The following is a 21,108-nucleotide window of genomic DNA, read 5'->3' on the forward strand; positions in this document are numbered from 1 at the left end:
CATGCTGTTGAATGACATTGGACAAAGTGCTAAGACTACAATTAGTTCCTCTACACTCTTCATTCCTTTTGCCTCTCAACTACCCTCTTTCTTCGAAACAGCTTTACTTCTACTCTCTGAGCCGCTCCTGTGCTGCTATCTCCAGATGGATTTTCTTTACCTTCAACTCTCCTTAAACCTTCTTTTCGGCTTCTCTTTTTTTCATACAGCTTTCTCTGACCAGGATCTTGCAAACTTTTAAAAACAAGAAATTATTTGGCAAAATTACTCCAGCCCTTCACCAGTTCTACCTTCTTCTTTCATGCCGATTTGACTTTTACCTTTGTACTATCTACCTTTTAAAGGTTTCAGAGTAACAGCCGTGTTAGTCTGTATTTGCAAAAAGAAAAGGAGTACTTGTGGCACCTTAGAGACTAACCAATTTATTTGAGCATAAGCTTTCGTGAGCTACAGCTCACTTCATCGGATGCATACTGTGTGCTTACGCTGAAATAAATTGGTTAGTCTCTAAGGTGCCACAAGTACTCCTTTTCTTTTTACCTTTTAAAGCCTCAACTTGTTCCCTTGATTCCATTCCTCTGCTGTTTCATCGTCTTCCTTGCTCCTTCTTGTTCCCTTACCTTCATTCTTGATTCTTTCCTTAGGGACAACAGAAATTTTCTGTTTCTCCTTCCTTTCGTCTTCCAACTCCTAAAATATGCTGTTTACTCATTTTACTTACTCTCCTTCAACTCTCTCTCCTTGATCCCTCCAGTCTGCCTTCTCCACTCCACTAAAACTGTCGTAACCAAGATCACTAACTACCATCTCTAGCCTAAGACTTTTTTTTTTCCTATTCTTTTCCTTTATTTCTTACTTGCCTTTCCCCTCTGCCAATAACCTCTGTGTCCATTGGCCTCTTCAGTTGCCAGTCAGGCATCTCCTTTTGGCAGTGGGACTCCCATCTCAAACTCAGTCTTTCCAAAGCTGAACTCCATAGGCTAGATTCACAAAGAAATATAGGTATGCTGATGCTCAGCATCACCATCCTTACCTTCTGTTCACATTCTTTTGTCTGCAAGAGATGGTGGGATTTGCAGCCTATAATGCAGATGGCTTGCAATGCCTCATGTGACTGAATAGTCCAATCTGAGATTTGCATGATCTTTGGCAGTTATTGCAAATGTATGTATCTTGGGTGGGAGCTGCTTGCTTCCTAGGGGCTCTTTTCTCTTCAAGCTGTAGGAGCCGTTCCTGTCATGGACTTTGATGCCCTGATGGAGATGATGGCACCACTTGTTACGATCATAGAATCATAGAAGATCAGGGTTGGAAGAGACCTCAGGAGGTCATCTAGTCCAACCCCCTGCTCAAAGCAGGACCAACACCAACTAAATCATCCCAGCCAGGGCTTTGTCAAGCTGGGCCTTAAAAATCTCTAAGGATGGTTGCCAAGATTTCCCAGTGGTCAGGATCAATTCCAAATTCCTTCATATCTTGTTTGCATGTATCTTTATAGTGAAGCTTGGGATGTCCTGTTATTCTTGTTCCCTGTGATAGCTCCCCGTATAGCATGTTCTTGGGTATGCTTCAGTCTTCCAACCTACTCAGATGGTCCAGCCAGTGCAGTTGTCTTTGCTTGAGCAGGGCTGTCACACCTGGTAAATTTGCCCTTTGACGAACCTCTGTGTTGGTGACTTTATCTTGCCATTTGATGTTGAGTATGCGGCGTAAACAGCCTAGGCGGAAACTGTTTAACCTTTTCTCCTGATGAGCATAAGTTGTCCACGTTTTCCCACCATACATGAGAATGCTGAGGACACAAGCTTGTTACACTAGCATTTTGGTCTTGATGGTAAGCTTTGAGTTGTTCCATGCTCTTTTAGACTGCTAAAAGTGATGGTAGCCTTTCCAATGCAGACATTTAGTTCTTCATCCAAGGAGAGGTTGTGGTCACTGTAGAACCTAAATAGCTGAACTTTTGGACTATTTCTAGCTGGTTTGCCTAGTGCCTAGAAAATAACTGGGATTGACAAAGCCTGAATTCAGCATCTTAGGCTCCATAGGCAATTAATTGGGAGCAATAAGCACCTCAGGATGGGATTCACAAGAGTCAGCATGCTAGCTGGTTTCCTGCAAAATCTAGCCAAAGGGAGATGCCAAGGCAAGGGGTGTGTCCTAAGCCTCACCCCTCTCTGGGAGATAGGCTGCAGGGAGACATCACTGTGCTTGGGATTCTGAGAGGCACACCCTCTATTGGTGTTAGGTGCCTGTGCGCTTTTTTTTTTTTGTAAGCAGCTGGAGGAAGACTAGCTGGACCTCCCTCATAACTTAAAGCCCAGAGGCTAGAGTACCGACCTGGGATGTGGGAGACCCCTAGTTCAAGTTCCCCCACTTAGGGAGAAGGGATCTGAACAGGGATCCACTGGGCGAAGAGGCTTCTTCAGTCTCTCCTGTTGAAGTGATTCTATAGTGGATATATCATTATTAATTGGAGCAGGGGATCCTGGGTCTACACATACACACAAAATTATTCCGTTATTATTTATGCACAGTGGATCAGATTCAGCACTGGGTTTCAAATCCTCCTCATCCCTGCCTAGCCATTTTGTGCATCTGTGGGGGGCCCAATCCAGTAGGTGAGCTCTGAGCATGCTTCTAGCAGATCGGGCCATGCAGGCAAGTAAGGTAGAGGAATGCTTATCTTCCCCTGGTTTGTGAATCGTTCTGGGGTTAGGTGTCCAGATTCCTGGTGTGGCTGCAATGTGCATATGCAGAGACAGAAACATAAGTTCCTAGGGAATTTTTTTACTGCCAAAATTTAGGTGCTGAGTGAGGTTAGGAGTCTACCATGTTTGAGGGCCGCTGAGTGCAGGTTTTGTGAATCCCAGTGGGGCCTGATTCTGGGATTTAGGCACCTAAGGTGGCAGGTAGGTGCCCACATTCTTTTATGAATCTAGCCCATATCTTTCATCTTGATAGGTACTGAGATCTTTGTTAATCCCATCACCGAAGTTTGCTACCATGATGTCATTTTAGACTCTTCTCTGTTTCTTCTCTTTCCTGAGTTTTATTTGTTGCTTCTTCCTTTTCAATATGTCCAAATTACACATAATGTTCTCCTTTCTGATGTCTCCTTTTCATGTGCAGTTTATCCAAAATGCTGCTGCTAACCCTGTTTTTCTCAAACCCTGCTCTGATAATGTTACCCTTTTTACAAATCCTTTCACTGGCTTCCTAGCTCCTCCCTCATTAGAGGCAAACCCTTCAACTTCTCCCTTAAAGTTTCAGAGTGGCAGCCGTGTTAGTCTGTATTCGCAAAAAGAAAAGGAGTACTTGTGGCACCTTAGAGACTAACAAATTTATTTGAGCATAAGCTTTCGTGAGCTACAGCTCACTTCATCGGTGCCACAAGTACTCCTTTTCTTTTTCCCTTAAAGTTGTACATAATCTTAACCCCACTTATATCGCTAATCTCATTTTCTTCTTCTCTCCCATTCTCTATCTACTGTTTCTGTAATACTCAGTTTGTGTACACACAGGTGCTTTAGTCTAAGCTGAAAGAGCTTCAGAAAAGCCCTCCTCACACCTGAAGTGGCAGCCCTTTAATGCTCTTCTCCTGTCCCCCCTTCTTACAACAGCTTGTACCTAACAAACTCTGAGAGTCCCATCACTATTCCACTCAAAATTCAAGTTAGTACAAAATGCTATTTAATAAAAGGAAATTTCAAACCTTTTAATATTTAATCACTTACAATTTAGGTCAATTTATTAAATTTTTCTTCCCTTCATAAGATGATCCACTAAGCATTGGAAATAACTATCAAGAAGGGTTATAAATAACTGATTTACCAAACCATATTTCTATATTCCAAGTTACTTAAAAATAAACAAACATCTTCATGATGGTACAATTCTCTTCTTTTAAATTGTCATGAAAGCGTAATTCTACATAAATTAATTATAAACATGGAATTACTGACTTTCAAAATAATCACTTACTTGGTAATGTCTCTTCCATAGGCTATTTTACTTTTATAGGAAACCTTTATTCCCAAAGCCTAGCTCTGCTGGATCTTCTGTCACTTACAACTTTTAAACTAAACTCTAGTACATCAAAATAAATCTTTTTGGACCAGACTGTGACTGGTGCTCCCAGGGTTGGGGGAAAGAATAGTATGCAAGGATCTCTGCTCTGGTGTGACCCACATTTGTCTGTCAGAATTGCAGTCCCTGTGCTGGGGACTTCAGTGTATTTCTTACAGAGACTAGTTACTGCTTGATTCCAATCCGTTCTTTATGACACAATTTTGGTTAGGTTTACCTGAAGAGTTTCATGTCATGTGTAAATTAAATGCTGCTTCAGCATATCTGTGAAAAATAATGTAGATACTTTTGTTCATTGTCTTTTTAAGTATGCTCTCAAATTAACATGTCCTGATTAAAATTAAAACACAATTTATCATGAGATTTATTGGTTATGGTCTCCTAATTTATAAATATTTTCTGTGGACTGCACCTTTAAATTTCTAATGAGTTTTTCCATCTCTATTTTGGAGAGTAGTTTCACTTTAAGATGGCAGCTGTTACAGTTTCTTGCACACTGTGCTCACACTCATGGAGATTTCATGTGTTGTTGTTTTTTCCTTGATCTCAACTAAATTTATCTGAAAGTGTGTGGTTGCTCTTTTGTGTGTGGAAAACGTATTAAAATATAATGGTGATACAGAGGCATAAATAGAGCTCAAAGTAAGTGTAACCCTTCTGCCTGTCAGAGTTGGCAGCAACAAGGGCTGGGTTCAGTATCTAGGGGTTCCATTCCAATAACACAATGCAAAACCGGCTAGAGCCCCCACCCAGTGACCTGGGACAAATATATACCACCCCCGCTGGGCGCCTCCAAGAGGCAATACTTCCCCTCTCGCAAGCACATAGTCTGAGTGTAGCAAAAAGCCTTTTAATAACAGGGAGAAACAATGTGGCATTATGTTGGGGAAACACCACCAACAGGATTCATAACACAACCCATGAGCAAAAACCCACCCCAAGCAAATTGGGGCATGTCCTTTCCCTTTAGTTCTTGAGTCCAGCAACCCAAAGTCCCAAAAGTCCAATGACCCAAAAGTCTCTGTCCCTGGTCAGGGCAGCCCGCATAGTTCAAAAGTTTACCTGCAGAGGTTTACCTCCCAACCTGGGTGGAGATTGGAGGGGGGAGTTAAGGGGCACCTTACGTGGTCCAAAGCTGATGGCCCCACCTCTCCATGGGGCTCTGCCAGCCACCCCATGGGCTGCTCTAGGCATCCAACAAACTGCTCTGCTCCACCAGCCGCTGCGCTCCGCTTGCCGTCCCGCAAACTGCTCTGCTCCACCAGCCACTCCGCTCGCCGTCCCACAAACTGCTCTGCTCCACCAGCCGCTCTGCTCGCCGTCCCGCAAACTGCTCCACCATATATCTTCAGGCTCCCCCACTACTTAACACAACAGTCAGTGATTTCAGCTCTTAGTAAGTTTAGCTCTTTTGTGATTTCAGCTTGTAGTAGGGGAGCCTCAGTGGTGGTGCACCATTAGCCCAAAGTGAATTCAGCTTAGCAGCCTGTAACTAGACTCCTAATGGAATCAAAATTAGCTCTGATATTCCACAGTAGAGAGAGAAGCAAGTTCAATTAGCATGTAAGGCCCTCACCAGGGGGCCTATGCCACTAAGTATTAATACCTGTCCCCAGCCTCTCTCAATTCACAGAGTTTTGGAACCCATGTCCCTTGCCTAGCGAGTGCTACTTAGTTGATGGTGAGTCCCTCCATCATAACAAAAGGCCAAGTACAGTTCCACTGTCCTTGATTCCCATAATCAGGGTAATAACAATTTATTCTTCCTGCCCCAATAACAGAGACACTGGGGATCCCACAGCAGCCAAAGTGACCATTTGGGCAGCTATGGCCTCATTCTAGGCGGGGTGGGTGTGCCAATGCAAATGAGATCGGCCCCTGAAGTTCTTTTCCACAACTTGCCACACCTCACCACCAGATGTCAGGGTGGAGCTCATCCTGACTCTGCTTACATCAGTATGAAACAGTGAAGAGGTTTCTCCTTTTTATAAAAGAGAACAGATCTAGGTTAAAATGGCCATTTATGGAATATGGAAGTTTCCCAATTTAACAATTAAGTGTGAAAAATAGATACAGAGATTTGGACACATATCACTGCAAATATCACTGTATCTAAGAAGGTTAGTCATTTTTTCCTAAAACGCTTAAGGAAAAATGAATTGCGCCTCTTAGATTTGTTTTCACATAAATGTGTCAGAGCATAAGGGTAAAATCCTGGTCCCACTGATTTCATTAGGGTCACAACTTCCCCCTAAGAGTTTTAATAGAGGTGCTTCCAAAGCATTATGTACTAGAAACAAACACTGAAGCTGAAAATTATAATTTCCTTCCAGGAAACCAACAGGAAGGAGAAAATACCTCTGAATTTCTAGCCCATTTAAAACAAAAAACGACACCCCTTTTCACTATCTATTTTGGTAACCTAGAATTTCCTTTTTTGAATTAAGAAACATGAAAGTGAAAGACTGCTGAACATTTTCATACAAAGCATCTAACCCTAGAAGGACCTACAGATACAGTTGTAATATCTGAAAAGATTTAGTTTAAGAATCTCTGCTGCTAAAATACCATGTACTAGAAGAGAGACCCAGCCCACAGCACACAGATTTGATGATAGTCCACAAGTGACAACTTCACCATCCTACAAATGATATCATCAAACCAAAAGGAGCCAAGTGCCCATTGGTTAAAGAGATTGTATTGACTGGAGCAGTTTGGGGTTTTTGTTTTGTTTTTTTGTCTATTTCACATTCTCTTTTCAATAAGTAGAAGCTGTGGTAAAAGAGGACAGGTTGCCAAGGCCGCTTGTTCTGTGCTGTTGTGGTGTACAACATGAACAGAAATACTAACGCCTAAAAGTCTGAATCACCTAATTAGTTATTAGACTCTAGCGGAATCTGTCTCAGAAACTGAACCTCTTCATGATAAGGCGTTTTGTGAGTTAACACACTTCTCAGAACTGTATGCAGTATGGAATCTACAAGACTAAAGTGGACCATAATGAATTAATGTAAATAAAACTTATGTGGAATTAGTGCAAATTGATAGAGGCTATATTATCTGATTTCTGAAGAAATGTAAAAATAAATATGTCTTTATATAAAATTGAGAGAAACAGATGCAATTTTGAAAAACTTTAATGGTGAATAAAAGCATTGGGATGTCTGCAGATATTATAACTGAGGAAATAGCTTCACAGCACACCCGTTGGTAGTTTAGAAATGTAAGGTGCAGTAAACAGAAAACACTCCTAAGTTAGGGCTTGTCTACCCAGTGGGGTAATGCGCTGTATGGGGGTGTGATAGTTAAAGTGCATTACTATGTTGCATGTTAATTAGTCTGTGTAGACATAAGAACATAAGAATGGCCATACTGGGTCAGACCAAAGGTCCATCCAGCCCACATCTACCGACAGTGGCCGATGCCAGGTGCCCCAGAGGGAGTGAACTTAACAGGTAATGATCTCTATCCTGCCATCCATCTCCACCCTCTGACAAACAGAGGCTAGGGACACCATTCCTTACCCATCCTGGCTAATAGCCATTAACGTACTTAACCTCCATGAATTTATCCAGTTCTCTTTTAAACCCTGTTATAGTCCTAGCCCTCACAACCTCCTCAGGCAAGGAGTTCAACAGGTTGACTGTGTGCTGAGTGAAGAAGAACTTCCTTATGTTTGTTTTAAACCTGCTACCCATTAATTTCATTTGGTGGCCCCTAGTTCTTATATTATGGGAACAAGTAAATAACTTTTCCTTATTCACTTTCTCCACACCACTCATGATTTTATAGACCTCTATCATATCCCCCCTTAGTCTCCTCTTTTCCATGCTGAAAAGTCCTAGCCTCTTTAATCTCTCCTCATATGGGACCCATTCCAAACCCCTAATAATTTTAGTTGCCCTTTTCTGAACCTTTTCTAATGCCAGTATATCTTTTTTGAGATGAGGGGACGACATCTGTATGCAGTATTCAAGATGTGGGCGTACCATGGATTTAAATAAGGGCAATAAGATATTCTCTGTCTTATTCTCTATCCCTTTTTTAATGATTCCTAACATCCTGTTTGCTTTTTTGACTGCCGCTGCACACTGTATGGACGTCTTCAGAGAACTATCCACGATGACTCCAAGCTCTTTCTCCTGATTAGTTGTAGCTAAATTAGCCCCCATCATATTGTATGTATAGTTGGGGTTATTTTTTTCCAAAGTGCATTACTTTACATTTATCCACATTAAACTTCATTTGCCATTTTGTTGCCCAATCACTTAGTTTTGTGAGATCTTTTTGAAGTTCTTCACAGCAGTGGCGGATTAATGATTTTGCTGCCCCCTAAGCCCAGAAATAATTGCCACCCCTCAGCAGCTCCCCGCCCCAGCTTCCCTCCCCTCCGCCTCCTCCCCTGAGTGCGCCGCCGGGTCCTGCTTCTGCCCGCTCCCTGCCAGTGCTTGTGCGTGAAACAGCTTCGCGAAGGGGGGGGAAGGAGGGGAAACGCGGTGTGCTCAAGAGAGGAGGCGGGGCTGGGATGGGGATTTGGGGAAGGGGACCAATAGGGGCGGGGAAGGGGTGGAGATGGGGCGGGGCCAGGGGCGGAGGGCGTGAACCGGTGCCAGGGGAAGCAGCCTCTGGCTGCTATTATAAATTTGCCGCCCCTGCAAATTTGCCCCCCTAGGCCTAGGCATTAATATGCCGCTGCTTCACAGTCTGCTTTGGTCTTAACTATCTTGGGCAGTTTAGTATCGTCTGAAAACTTTGCTACCTCACTGTTTACTCCTTTCTTCAGATCATTTATGAATAAGTTGAATAGGATTGGTCCTAGCACTGACCCTTGGGGAATACCACTAGTTACTCTTCTCCATTCTGAAAAAGTACCATTTATTACTACCCTTTGTTCCCTGTCTTTTAACCAGTTCTCAGTCCATGAAAGGATCTTCCCTTTTATCCCATGACAACTTAATTCACGTAAGAGCCTTTGGTGAGGGACCTTGTCAAAGGCTTTCTGGAAATCTAAGTACACTGTGGCCACTGGATCCCCCTTGTCCACGTTTGCTGACCCCCTCAAAGAACTCCAATAGATTAGTAAGACATGATCTCCCTTTACAGAAACCATGTTGACTTTTGCGCAACAATTTATGTTCTTCTATGTGTCTGACAATTTTATTCTTTACTATTGTTTCAACTAATTTGCTCGGTACTGACGTTAGACTTACCAGTCTAATTGCCAGGATCACCTCTGGAGCCATTCTTAAATATTGGCGTTACATTAGCTATTTTCCAGTTATTGGGGACAGTAGCTGATTTAAAGGACAGGTTACAAACCATAGTTAATTGTTCCAAAATTTCACATTTGAGTTCTTTCAGAACTCTTGGGTGAATGCCATCTGGTCCCGGTGACTTGTTACTGTTAAGTTTCTCAATTAATTCCAAAACCTCCTCTAGTGACACTTCAATCTGTGACAACTCCTCAGATTTGTCACCTACAAAAGATGGCTCAGGTTTGGGAATCTCCCTAACATCCTCAGCCAGGAAAACTGAAGCAAAGAATTCATTTAGCTTCTCTGCGATGACTTTATCGTCTTTAAGTGCTCCTTTTGCATCTCTATCCTCCAGGGCCCCAGCTGGTTGTTTAGCAGACTTCCTGCTTCTGATGTACTTAAAAAACATTTTGTTATTACCTTTTGAGTTTTTGGCTAGCTGTTCTTCAAACTCCTTTTTGGCTTTTCTTATTACATTTTTACACCTAATTTGGCAGTGTTTATGCTCCTTTCTCTTTACCTCACTAGGATTTGACTTCCACTTTTTAAAAGATTCCTTTTTATCTCTCACTGATTCTTTTACATGGTTGTTAAGCCATGGTGGCTCTTTTTGAGTTCTTTTACTGTGTTTTTTAATTTGGGGCATACATTTAAGTTGAGCCTCTATCATGGTGTCTTTGAAAAGTGTCCTTGCAGCTTGCAGGGATTTCACTCTAGTCACTGTACCTTTTAATTTCTGTTTAACTAACCTCCTCATTTTTGCATAGTTCCCCTTTCTTAAATTAAATGCCACAGTGTTGGGCTGTTGAGGTGTTCTTCCCACCACAGGAATGTTAAATGTTGATATATTATGGTCACTATTTCCAAGCGGTCCTGTTATATTTACCTCTTGGACCAGATCCTGCGCTCCACTCAGGACTAGATGGAGAGTTGCCTCTCCCCTTGTGGGTTCCTGTACCAGCTGCTCCAAGAAGCAGGCATTTAAAGTATCGAGAAATGTTGTCTCTGCACTTCGTCCTGAGGTGACACGTACCCAGTCAGTATGGGGATAATTGAAATCCCCCACTATTATTGAGTTTTTTATTTTGATAGCCTCTCTGATCTCCTTTAGCATGTCATTGTCACTATCACTGTCCTGGTCAGGTAGTCGATAATAGATCCCCACTGTTATATTCTTATTAGAGCATGGAATTACTATCCATAGAGATTCTATGGAACATGTGGATTAATTTAAGATTTTTATTTCATCTGATTCTACATTTTCTTTCACATATAGTGCCACTTCCCCTCCCCCTCGCACTACCTGTTCTGTCCTTCCGATATATTTTGTACCCCAGAATGATTGTGTCCCATTGATTGTCCTCACTCCACCAGGTTTCTGTGATGCCTATTATATCAATATCCTCCTTTAACATGAGGCACTCTATTATTGAGACTTCTAGCATTTGTGTACAAGCACTTTTAAAAACTTGTCACTGCTTATTTGTCTGCCCTTTTCTGATATGTTAGATTCTTTGTGAATGTTTCTCGTCTGATCTGGCCCATACTTTATCCTCTTCCATCCCCTCCTCCTGACTAAAACCTAGAGAATCTCTATCAATTGTAATGACCTTGTAATACATTAGTGCACTTTAAAAACCACACCCCTGTACAATACATTACCCCACTGGATAGATACACCCTTGCATAGCTATGCACAAAACATTCCTTATTGGAAAAATGTGTTAAATATATAAACCACTTCAACTATAAATAGATGGATGTCCCCATCTCTTGGTTAAGGTTATTGGCTTTTTGCATCCTTATGATAATCACTCTCTTTTTTACTCAGCAGTTCTTCTACTCAAAAAATACACGAGGTAAAAATATTAATTAGCTAAGAGAGAGAAGTGCATCTCTGATAACAATGAAAACTGTTTTACAACCTTAACTTGGGAGTCATTACTGTGATTCTGTCATGCAGTCATAATTTAGCAGATGGAAATAAGGAGAAACTAGCCCCAATTTTTAAAAAATAATTCAATATTTTCTATAAACATGTAGCAATGTCCAGCCATTTCTAGGGTTGAGATGATATGGATCAAATCCTAACCACTACATTTCCCTTCATAGCTTTGAGCAAGAACATTATGTGAAAACTTACAACTAATGTAGTAAATATTAAAAAGTCTATTCTATAAATGCTGCTATTAAATATGGATTATTTCCCCATATTTCAGTGTTCAAAAGGATCCTGAAACAAAGGAAATAATTATTATATCAACTATTTTCAAAGTTTCTGCATATGTAAGTATTAACTTTCTTGGCATGGCACCTATACATCATGAGTGTTAGGCATAAAACACATTCTCAAGTTTAATTATACAACTTAAAAATATCAAATTGATTTGAAAATCACACAAAAATGTAAATAAAATGTAGTATTTAATTTGAAGAGATTGTTCAGGCACACTATTTTTTCTGAACCCGTTTCCTGATGTCATCTTTGTTCTAGCCTTTAGTAACATTTCACCAATGAGCATGAGCACCACTTCATTTTCTATTCAGTAAAAAATAAATTTTGGGCCCTGTAGCTTTGTAGGAATATAATGTAGAGCTAATGTAGTGCAGAGCTTTAGAGAGAAGAGCATATACAAAGCAGTACATTTCAGCCCATTGCAGCCATCTAGATCGGGGTGGCCAACCGGTGGCTCTGAAGCCACATGCGGCTCGTCAGACATTAACATGCGGCTCCTTGTATAGGCACCGACTCTGAGGCTGGAGCTACAGGAGCCAACTTTCCAAAGTGCTGGGGGTGCTCACTGCTCAACCTCTGGCTCTGCCACAGGTCCTGCCCCCACTCCACCCCTTCCCGCCCCTGAGCCTGCCATGCCCTCGCTCCTCCACCTCCCCCCCAGAACCTCCTGCATGCATGCCACGAACCAGCTGATTGGGAGGTGCGGGGAAGAAGGGGGAGGCGCTGGGAGCTGGGGGGTCGGGGGGATGGATGGTGGAGCTGATTGGGGGCTGCTGACATATTACTGTGGCTCTTTGTCAATGTACGTTGGTAAATTCTGGCTCCTTCTCAGGCTCAGGTTGGCCAGCCCTGATCTAGATCATACTTTTATTCTATATAAACTCAAGATAGAATCAGTAGAAGCTAAGGGCTAGAGTCACAAAGGAGCTTAGGTGTTACAATGCTCAGTGTTGTGCTACGTAATTACCCTGCATTCCCTGTACAATGCAGGGGAAAAGAAGAATAGGTTTAACAAAAGCTGGTATAGTGAGCAGGGAGCTGCCTAAACGAGCCAATAGTAGATGCTGAGGATGGGGTGGATCCTAAGTCCCATCCTTCTCAGAGTTCAGCACCTATCTCAATTTGGGATTCACAGCTGGGAACCTTCTAATGGAGTCAGATGCTTAAGCCATTTCTTGCAAGAAAGGGAGTGATGCATGTGTCTCCACACAAAACAGCTGTGGGAGGAGGCCTAATGGATCATCCAGGATGTGGAAGACCCCAATTCAATTTCCTTCCCTCCACTGCCTGATGAGGAGAACGGATTCAAATAGGGGTTCCCCTCCACACTTTTTAGGAAAGTGCCTTAATCACTGAGCTATGGGATATTACGCTGTGGGTCACTGTGTATGAAATATTTAAATATGCATCTGGGCCAGTGAGAAAGAGAATATAACTGACTCTATAGTCTAGTGGTTTGAGGGCACTCCCCAGGGAGGTGGGAAACCCATGTTTAAATTCCTTCTCCCCATTAGGCAGTGAGGAGAATTTAACTGGATTCTCCCACATCCTGGCTAAGTGTGCTAACCACTGGGCTAAAGGAAGGAGTTGTCCTCATCCTCTCTAGGCTGTTTTGTGTGGAGTTAGGCACGCTCTGAGCATACTTACCAGAGGGGCTCCCCAGGAAAGTTAGGCAGGGTAATGCCAAGTCTAAGGATCCTGCTGGGGTTTAGGCATGAAATAGGCACCTAGCTGCTGTGCGGGGTCAGGACTGAGGCAGCTGTGCTTCAGCTGCTGAAATTTAAGCACCTTGGGGACTTTAATGGCAGAAATGTAGGTGTCTAGGGAATTTACACACCTCCAGGGTTAGAGAGCAGCTGACCAGGGTTTTTGTGAATGCCAGTGGCACATAAGGTGGCAGCTAGGTATCTATGTTCCTTTTGTGAATCTAGCCCTAAGTCTTATTTTGAGCCTGCCTTTATTCAGGCTTCTGTTTTGCACTTGCAGTTTGGATTTATCAATAGAGAATTTGCTGGCTAGGGTGTGGTGTGCCTGCTTCTTACTAAAGATTACAGAAGGGTTTACAGCAGAAGAGGGCTTGAGGGGTAACGTGGGTGCCCACTTTATAGACCTCCTCCAGTTGTTTTCTGTCCTGGCTGCCGAGTTTCGAAACCTCTCGCTTCCCTGTTTCCCCTGCAACACTGTATGCTTACCATAAAGATGAGCTTGGAACCCACCTGAACTGTACTACACGCCTCCCAGTTTAATTGTTCCTCCACTAGGCAGATCTGTTCCAAATCCTCCACCATGCATCTGAACATGCAACAACTTAAATGTAAGATAACATACTATCTTCCAAAAGAAAAAAAGTTGGTGTCACTGCAGACAACACACACTTCCTGTGAGCTACCGGTGGTCCAGTTGTTCATCAGTGGGCAATCATCTTTTAACTATTATGCATCATTCATAGAACATTTTAGAAGGCTTTTTTAAAAATAATGTCTTGTGTATTTATCAGTATTTTTACCTCTCTCCTGTCCATTAAACTCAGGTTTCTTTTCATATTAAAAATACTAAAACTATATGCTAGGAACCAAAAATTACTCATTAGCATTTTTATTTTAACACTGTGCAATTGTTTTCATATCTGTGAATTGGTATTGGTTTGACATCAACTTCAGAGTTTTCCATTATTGTTTGGTTAGATTTAGGTAAAACATCCAAAACACTTCTGTGTGCCTTTGTCATATTTTAAAAATACCATCAACATAATAAACAAGAATAAATTCAGTGGTCTCCAGAAAACCAACAAATTGAGGGATATGGCAAGAAATCCCATTCCAATCACAGATGCCTGCCCTTAGCACACTCCCTCCTTCCCAAAAGCCTAGGAAAAGAAGTTGGCTTTGCAGCATTTTCTGGAGGTCAGTAAACATGGGTTATTTCAGATGAAGTGGGGGAGTGAATTCCAAAATCCAGGCCCACCATGGAAAAAGCCTGCTGGCAGTTTTCTCTTATAAAATGAAGAGACTCTAGCTTGAGTACCTGTACTGCCTCAAAACAGGTTCAATTTCTGAGTTGATTTAGATGTAATTTTATGTAGCGTGCATATGGTAATCTGATCTTGAGGTGATAAAGACCTGGATCATATTGGCAGTGTCTGCATCCAAAAGAAATAGTAACAACCGCTTAGCCAGACATAGATGAAAGAAAGCTGACTTGGTCACTGTTGCTATATGATCATCTAACAGCAGCTGGGAATCTAATAAAATGCCCATTCTGAAAACTGGAGTACCAAATGGAAGACATGCATCCTCAGTTAATGAGGCAAAGATAATCCTCACCATATCGTCTCGTTCAGTGGTTCCGAAACTTGTTCCGCCGCTCGTGCAGGGAAAGCCCCTGGCAGGCCAGGCCGATTTGTTTACCTGCTGCGTCCACAGGTTTGTCCGATCGCGGCTTCCAGTGGCTGCGGTTCGCTGCTCCAGGCCAATGCGAGCTGCTGGAAGCGGCAGCCAATACGTCTTTTGGCCCGTGCCGTGCTTTAGCTTTTCCTGCACAACTGGCGGAACAAGTTTGGGAACCACTGGTCTAGTTGAATCCTCATTCTACGAGCATCACTTCCTTTTCATCTGGTCTGAGCCTCAGCCAGCTAGTCCAATGTCTACCAAAAACTGGCTGGATCAGGTAAAACAGAGAAATAGAGCTGGAGTCATCAGCATAATGAAAACACTGTGTCATCCCATGCCTCCTTACTAACCCTTCTAACAGCCCCATATGCTTATCTTGACAACTTGGTAATACTACTTTCAGTACTGAAACCAAGTAATTACAGAAAGCACTGTGATAAATTGGTACTGAATATGTTCCAAAACTACTTTTCAATTTTTAATCTTCTGACCTTTCAAAAAAATCAAACTAATACTAGATTTTAGGACTTAGGGCTTGTCTATACTACCATGTGGGGTCGATCTAAGGTATGCAACTTCAGCTACGTGAATGGCATAGCTGAAATCGACGTACCTAGATCTGCTTACCGCTGTGTCTTCGCTGCGGTAAGTCGACAGCTGATGCTCTCTAGATGTCATACTATACTAGACACAATAAATCGACCCCCACTGGATAGATCGCTGCCCGCCAATCCAACGGGTAGTGTAGACAAGCCCTTAGTTACATGTATATATGTATTTTAGCACAGATATTGGCAGTCCAGAAAGAGTGGGGAAGGGAAGTATTTGAAATTTTGTAACAATTGTATACTTCTGAACTCAAAATGGTTTAAGAAGTTCAAATGATTTGCATATAACCAAATTTCAGCATGAAGAAACCTGAAGTATTTATGATATTAAATAACGACGAAATTTCTTGAATGCTAACTCAGCCTTAACTACAGCGGTGCTGTTGCACCAGTGTAGTAAATACAAACACATGCATATTTGCTAACTCTTAAGATATACTGTATTGATAAAATATTACACATGTTGTTTTGGAGAAAGGTTCAATAGTATTATTTACTATTTAATTATTTACAGTATGTCACACATATGCTATCTAAAATCATCACCAGATTATCTCCATTTCTCCAAAGCCAGCAGTTAAAATGATCCAGCTCTGGCATCACTAAGTCAACCAAGTGTCACACATACACCACCTGTTTAAATTTAGAACTGCAGATGGAACTGATGCTATTCTTAATTTATGTATAAGGCGTCCAAATATTATGGTGATGAGGCACTGAAATATACAGCTAGAACTACTCTCATCTAAAACTAGTGCAAATAAAAAATACAGTAAAATACATCTCAGCTAACTAAAATGACTTCAAAAGGCACCCAGAACATAGTGCAAAAACTCTGCCTAATTTAAACCAGATTGTATTTCCTGGTATCAATATTTTGATCAATATTACTTTTTGACACAGTAGTACTAATACATCACATAATATTTTTTTTTTATCCAGCAAACTTTAGATGGGATTCTGTAGCCTTTTCACAGTCAAAACTTCAATTGTAGTCAATTTTGCCTGAGTAAGGACTACTGGACTGGGCTCTTCAATAACAATCAGAAATCAATAAATCTGATCCACCAACATAGCTTGATATTGCTCCTCTCCTTTGTCTTGAATCTTAAAACTATGGACATAACTTTCTCTGTATTTACCTAGCAAGAACTACTGCATGTTGCTGAAAGTAATTTTTGAATATGTACATATTTGATGAGATGGTGATCAGATGCCTAAGTGAATCCTGACTGGAAAAGGGTCAGTTAGAGAATATATTTAGGGCTCCACTTGAAGTTAACACAGGTTTTGCCATTGACTTCGATGGCAATATGATCAGATCCTTATTCTTTAACCATTTGTAATTTAGTCCCTAATTATGCAAACACTTACATCGGTGAATATCTTTACACATTAAATTAAATGGAACTACTGACTTACATAAAGTTACTTACAAGTGTTTGCAGGATTCTTGCCTTAATGGGCATCTATTCTACTATTAACATGAACTCCACACTGTCTGCAAAATTATCACAGTACATTTTGTAGATAATATAGTAACTGAACATAAGAGTAATTGAATGTAAAAATTCATAATGTTTAGTGTTACACATGATTGTAGTATATATCTGGTTTGTTATTAATACTAGATTTCTCCCCCCCACCCCTCAGGATAATAACGGTATGTGCTATCCTTCAACCAAAAGCCATGAACAGACATTTGCCTACTTGATTGTGGATCCTCTGAAACGACATGTTCATGTTTTGTACCATTCTTTTGGTGGGAGCTTATGTTTTAACTAATTATTCTTAATCTCCAGTTCTAAGTATTAGCAGTATAATGGAATGGAGGAGCTTTTCTTTCTACATGGAATTAATTACAAATTCCATAGTTCCATTCCCTTCAATGAAATACACATTGCCTGCCTATGCAAAAATGTGAACTGTGATATATATTTTACAGAGTTTTTGTTGAATTATTAAGAAGGAATATTTTATGTTCATAGATAAATCATAATTTTATACAAAATGTTTAAAAAGGCTTTGTTTTTGCTAAATTGACTTTAACTGTAAGATTCAGATCTTGCAGTGATGCTTGTACATACTTTTACTTATGGGTGTAGCTGCCTAAGCCTGCCTTAAAGGCAATAGAACTATTCATGCATAAATCTTTACAGGATTGGGGCCATAGTGAGTGCATCAGACTGTCTGAATATGATTTACACTAACTTGCATGGAATTCTTACCAGGGTCCATGAATCTTGCTCTTCCAACCCCCTATACTTTGTTAGCTGTTGTGTTTCAAAATTCTCAATAAATATATTAAAACTGTTGTTCTCATATTTTTGTCACTAATTTGTCACTAATCAAATTTCATTTTACATAATCTAGTTAATAAATGATAGCTGTGTTATACACTCACTGGTCTGTATTATGCAGCATACTGAATCTAATCTCTTGGGTTAAATGGACTGAAAAGCAGAGGTTTCCACTGGACTCAATAACAGAGAAAGGATCAGTGAGAGCAATACATTCTGACTAGAGAAAGAAATGTTTTGAATGTTTCTCTGTGTAATTTACCCTCTCCCAGAAACGTCACTTCGTGACAAAATTACTGTCCACAGTGAAATATAGCAGTTACGGGGAGGGTGGGGTTCCATTGTGCGATGGCGGGTTCCAGCTCTTCCCCACCGCCCCAGCCTGGGATGGGGGCAAGGGATCCCATTTCTTTTCTTCGCTTACGCCCCTCCCCAGTTCCATGGGAGGAAAGGGGGGCAGTGGGAAGACTGGTTTCTCCCGCGCCCGTTCAGGGGATGCGGGCGGGGGGAGCGGTGCCGCTCTCCTGGGGACCAGGGCTGGGAGGAGTCGTCTCTCTTCTCCCGCACCCCGTTCTGAGGGCAAGGGGGGGTAATTCTCCCTCCCCATTCCGGCGCTGAGGTCGCGGAGGGGGGAGGGGCGCAACAGGAGTCTGGAAGTTTGGAGGAATTTATTTTTAACTTTTCGATGCATGGACTTCTGCGTTGCAGGGAAACGCAGGCGGGCGGGAGTAGATGCTTGAAAAATGAAGCGGGCGGGTGCAAAAGGGCTAGCTTTCCTGGACGGTGTGCGGCCGGGAATTCGCGTAGGACTTGGTAGTGGCCACTAAATCTGCCAGATTCTGTGCGGGCGGGCGCGCGCAGAAGGACCTGGCGGTGGTGCCTGGTTCTGATTGCGTTCTGCGCTGGCGGGCGTAGCAGGACTCTGTTGAAGGCTGGCTGTAGGATACGGTGCGGGCGGGCTCGCAAGGGGCGGAGCTGGCTGGGCAGTGATTCGGGCGGGCACATCTCAGAACTTTTGTTTAGTGTGTTGTGTGAGTTAGTTTCCGCCGCCGGGATAGAGGCGCCGGCCGGGCTGGGCCGGGCTCGGGCAACTTGCTGCTCGGTCGGGCTTGTTCTGCCAGTTGCTGCTGCTGCCGGTTGTGTTTTCCGGCTGTGGGGGGGCTGAGCAGCAGCGGGGGAGCCCCGGCCTGGGCAACGGGGTATGTGGGGTGGGGAGCCCGGGCTCTGAGTCGCCGAGCCCCGGTACGGACGCGGAGCCATGGATCCCGGGCAGCCTCAGCAGCAAGCGCAGCCGCCGGCGCAGCAACAGGCGCCGCCGCCGGGCGCCCCGTCCGGCGCGGGGCAGCCCCCGGGCGCGGGGCCTCCTCCGGCCGGGCACCAGATCGTGCATGTGCGGGGCGACTCGGAGACCGACCTGGAGGCGCTTTTCAACGCGGTGATGAACCCCAAGGGCGCCAACGTGCCGCACACGCTGCCCATGCGGCTCCGCAAGCTGCCTGACTCCTTCTTCAAGCCGCCCGAGCCCAAGGCCCACTCCCGCCAGGTGAGGGGGGGCCGGCCGGGCGGGGGCGCAGCTGGGAGCTCTCCTGCCGCTATCGTCAGCGCTTGGGGGGTGCCTCCCCTCCCGTGTGTGTGAGAGAGTGAGTGGGGAGAGCGTCCTGTCCGTCCCCCCCCCCCCCCAGTGTGTGTGTGTGTGTGTGTGGGAGCGCCACCCTCCGCCCCTGAGTGTGTGTGTGGGAGCGTCCCCCCCTTGTGAGTGGGGGAGCACCCCCGTCCGCCCCCCCCGTGTGTGGGAGCGCCCCCCTTGTGAGTGGGGGGGCACCCCCCTTCGCCCCCCCCGTGTGTGGGAGCGCCCCCCTTGTGAGTGGGGGGGCACCCCCCTTCGCCCCCCCCCGTGTGTGGGAGCGCCCCCCTTGTGAGTGGGGGAGCACCCCCCTTCGCCCCCCCCCGTGTGTGGGAGCGCTCCCCTTGTGAGTGGGGGAGCGCCCCCCTTCGCCCCCCCCCGTGTGTGTGGGAGCGCCCCCCCTTGTGAGTGGGGGAGCACCCCTGTCCACCCCCCCGTGTGTGTGGGAGCGCCCCTCCTGTGTGTGTGGAGGGAGGGAGAGTCCCCTTCTGCCCCCCCCCATCGTGTGTGTGTGTGTGGGGAGGGGGGAAAGCACCTTCCATTCTTGCATTTAGGGGTTTTGCAGGGGGCTCACTCCCTTTCTTGTGGGGCAGTTCCCCCGTTTACTCTGGTGATGCGCCCCTATTCCTGCCTGCGTTCAGGGACCCTTTGGGATTTTAGCTGGGAAATTTTGTAAATAGTTCTGAGCAGGAGTTACCAGTCTCAGCAGCTGATTTTGCTGCTGTTCGCATTAGGCCCTGTCTCCGCCAGGGCGTCTCACTCTCCAGCAGCCTACTTGGGCACCCAATAATTGCTCTCTTATTTTCCAGCTTTTGTTGGGAGAGGGGGATTTAAAGCCCCTAAAATTAATCTTGGAAATGTTTCACTTGAAAGTACAAAAGGATTGGGTTGTCTGATGTAATCTTCACACTGTTTATTTATCTGTGTGGAGGATGAGGAGGAGAGGAAGACAGGGATTCTGTCCAAACTTTTAAAAAAAACAATATGGATGTGGCTTTTCCACCATTTCATCATTGCACTCCGTAGGATTAAATTTCCCACATCAGAAGCTAATTCCAGTGCGTTGGTTTTTCTGTCCCTGTTGGTAGTCACCTTTCAGCTTTACTGAAGTACCATTAAATTAACCATATCTGCAAATTGGACTGAAATAACTTGCCTGCTGCAGTCCTGTTGTCTGAACGCATAGGGCACAATCCTGCAAGCCTAAAGTACAGGCTGAAAAAGAGTTGCAGGATTGGGCCCATAATAAGTCTCTAACAGTGTTTGTTCTTTAGGCAGCTTGACTCATGTGCCAAGATTGAAGTGTTGATACAAATATGAATAAAAGTTAATGTTTAGGCTGCTGTTTACTAAATTTTTGTAAACTGCCTCTCTCTGCTCAGATGTTTTTATTAAGCAATGAACTTTGTTGCTAAGTTATAAAATAGATTTTATTATAAGCTATTGTCACTTTATCTGTGTAGCCAATAGAAAAGAGATTTGCTCTGTATTACACTGGTGTCTGGTATTCCAGTAGTTAAGGGTCTGTCAACATTTCCATTATTAAACTCTGGTTTGGAAGGATTTATAACTCGGCTGTAAAATTACTCCAAGCTAAACCTTGGCATATA

At 43.5% G+C, this 21,108-nt stretch overlaps 1 protein-coding gene across 15 annotated transcripts in view; it reads left to right on the forward strand.

Annotated features, from left to right (window-relative positions):
- The window catches only part of YAP1 (Yes1 associated transcriptional regulator), a 184,187-nt gene that overhangs the window by 16,802 nt on the left and 146,277 nt on the right, over positions 1 to 21,108 (forward strand). For 7 of the 15 annotated variants that reach the window (XM_043529415.1, XM_043529426.1, XM_043529421.1 and 4 more), the window contains one exon: positions 11,561 to 11,627. In XM_043529415.1, coding sequence (XP_043385350.1) covers positions 11,561 to 11,627 — 67 coding nt within the window. Of the gene's footprint in view, positions 1 to 11,560; positions 11,628 to 18,708; positions 19,418 to 21,108 lie in introns of those variants that run through there. The other 8 variants (XM_037889834.2, XM_037889838.2, XM_037889835.2 and 5 more) reach the window with 8 other exon arrangements.

This window comes from Chelonia mydas, chromosome 1 (assembly GCF_015237465.2).
Source record: "Chelonia mydas isolate rCheMyd1 chromosome 1, rCheMyd1.pri.v2, whole genome shotgun sequence".
Lineage (NCBI taxonomy): Eukaryota > Metazoa > Chordata > Testudines > Cheloniidae > Chelonia > Chelonia mydas.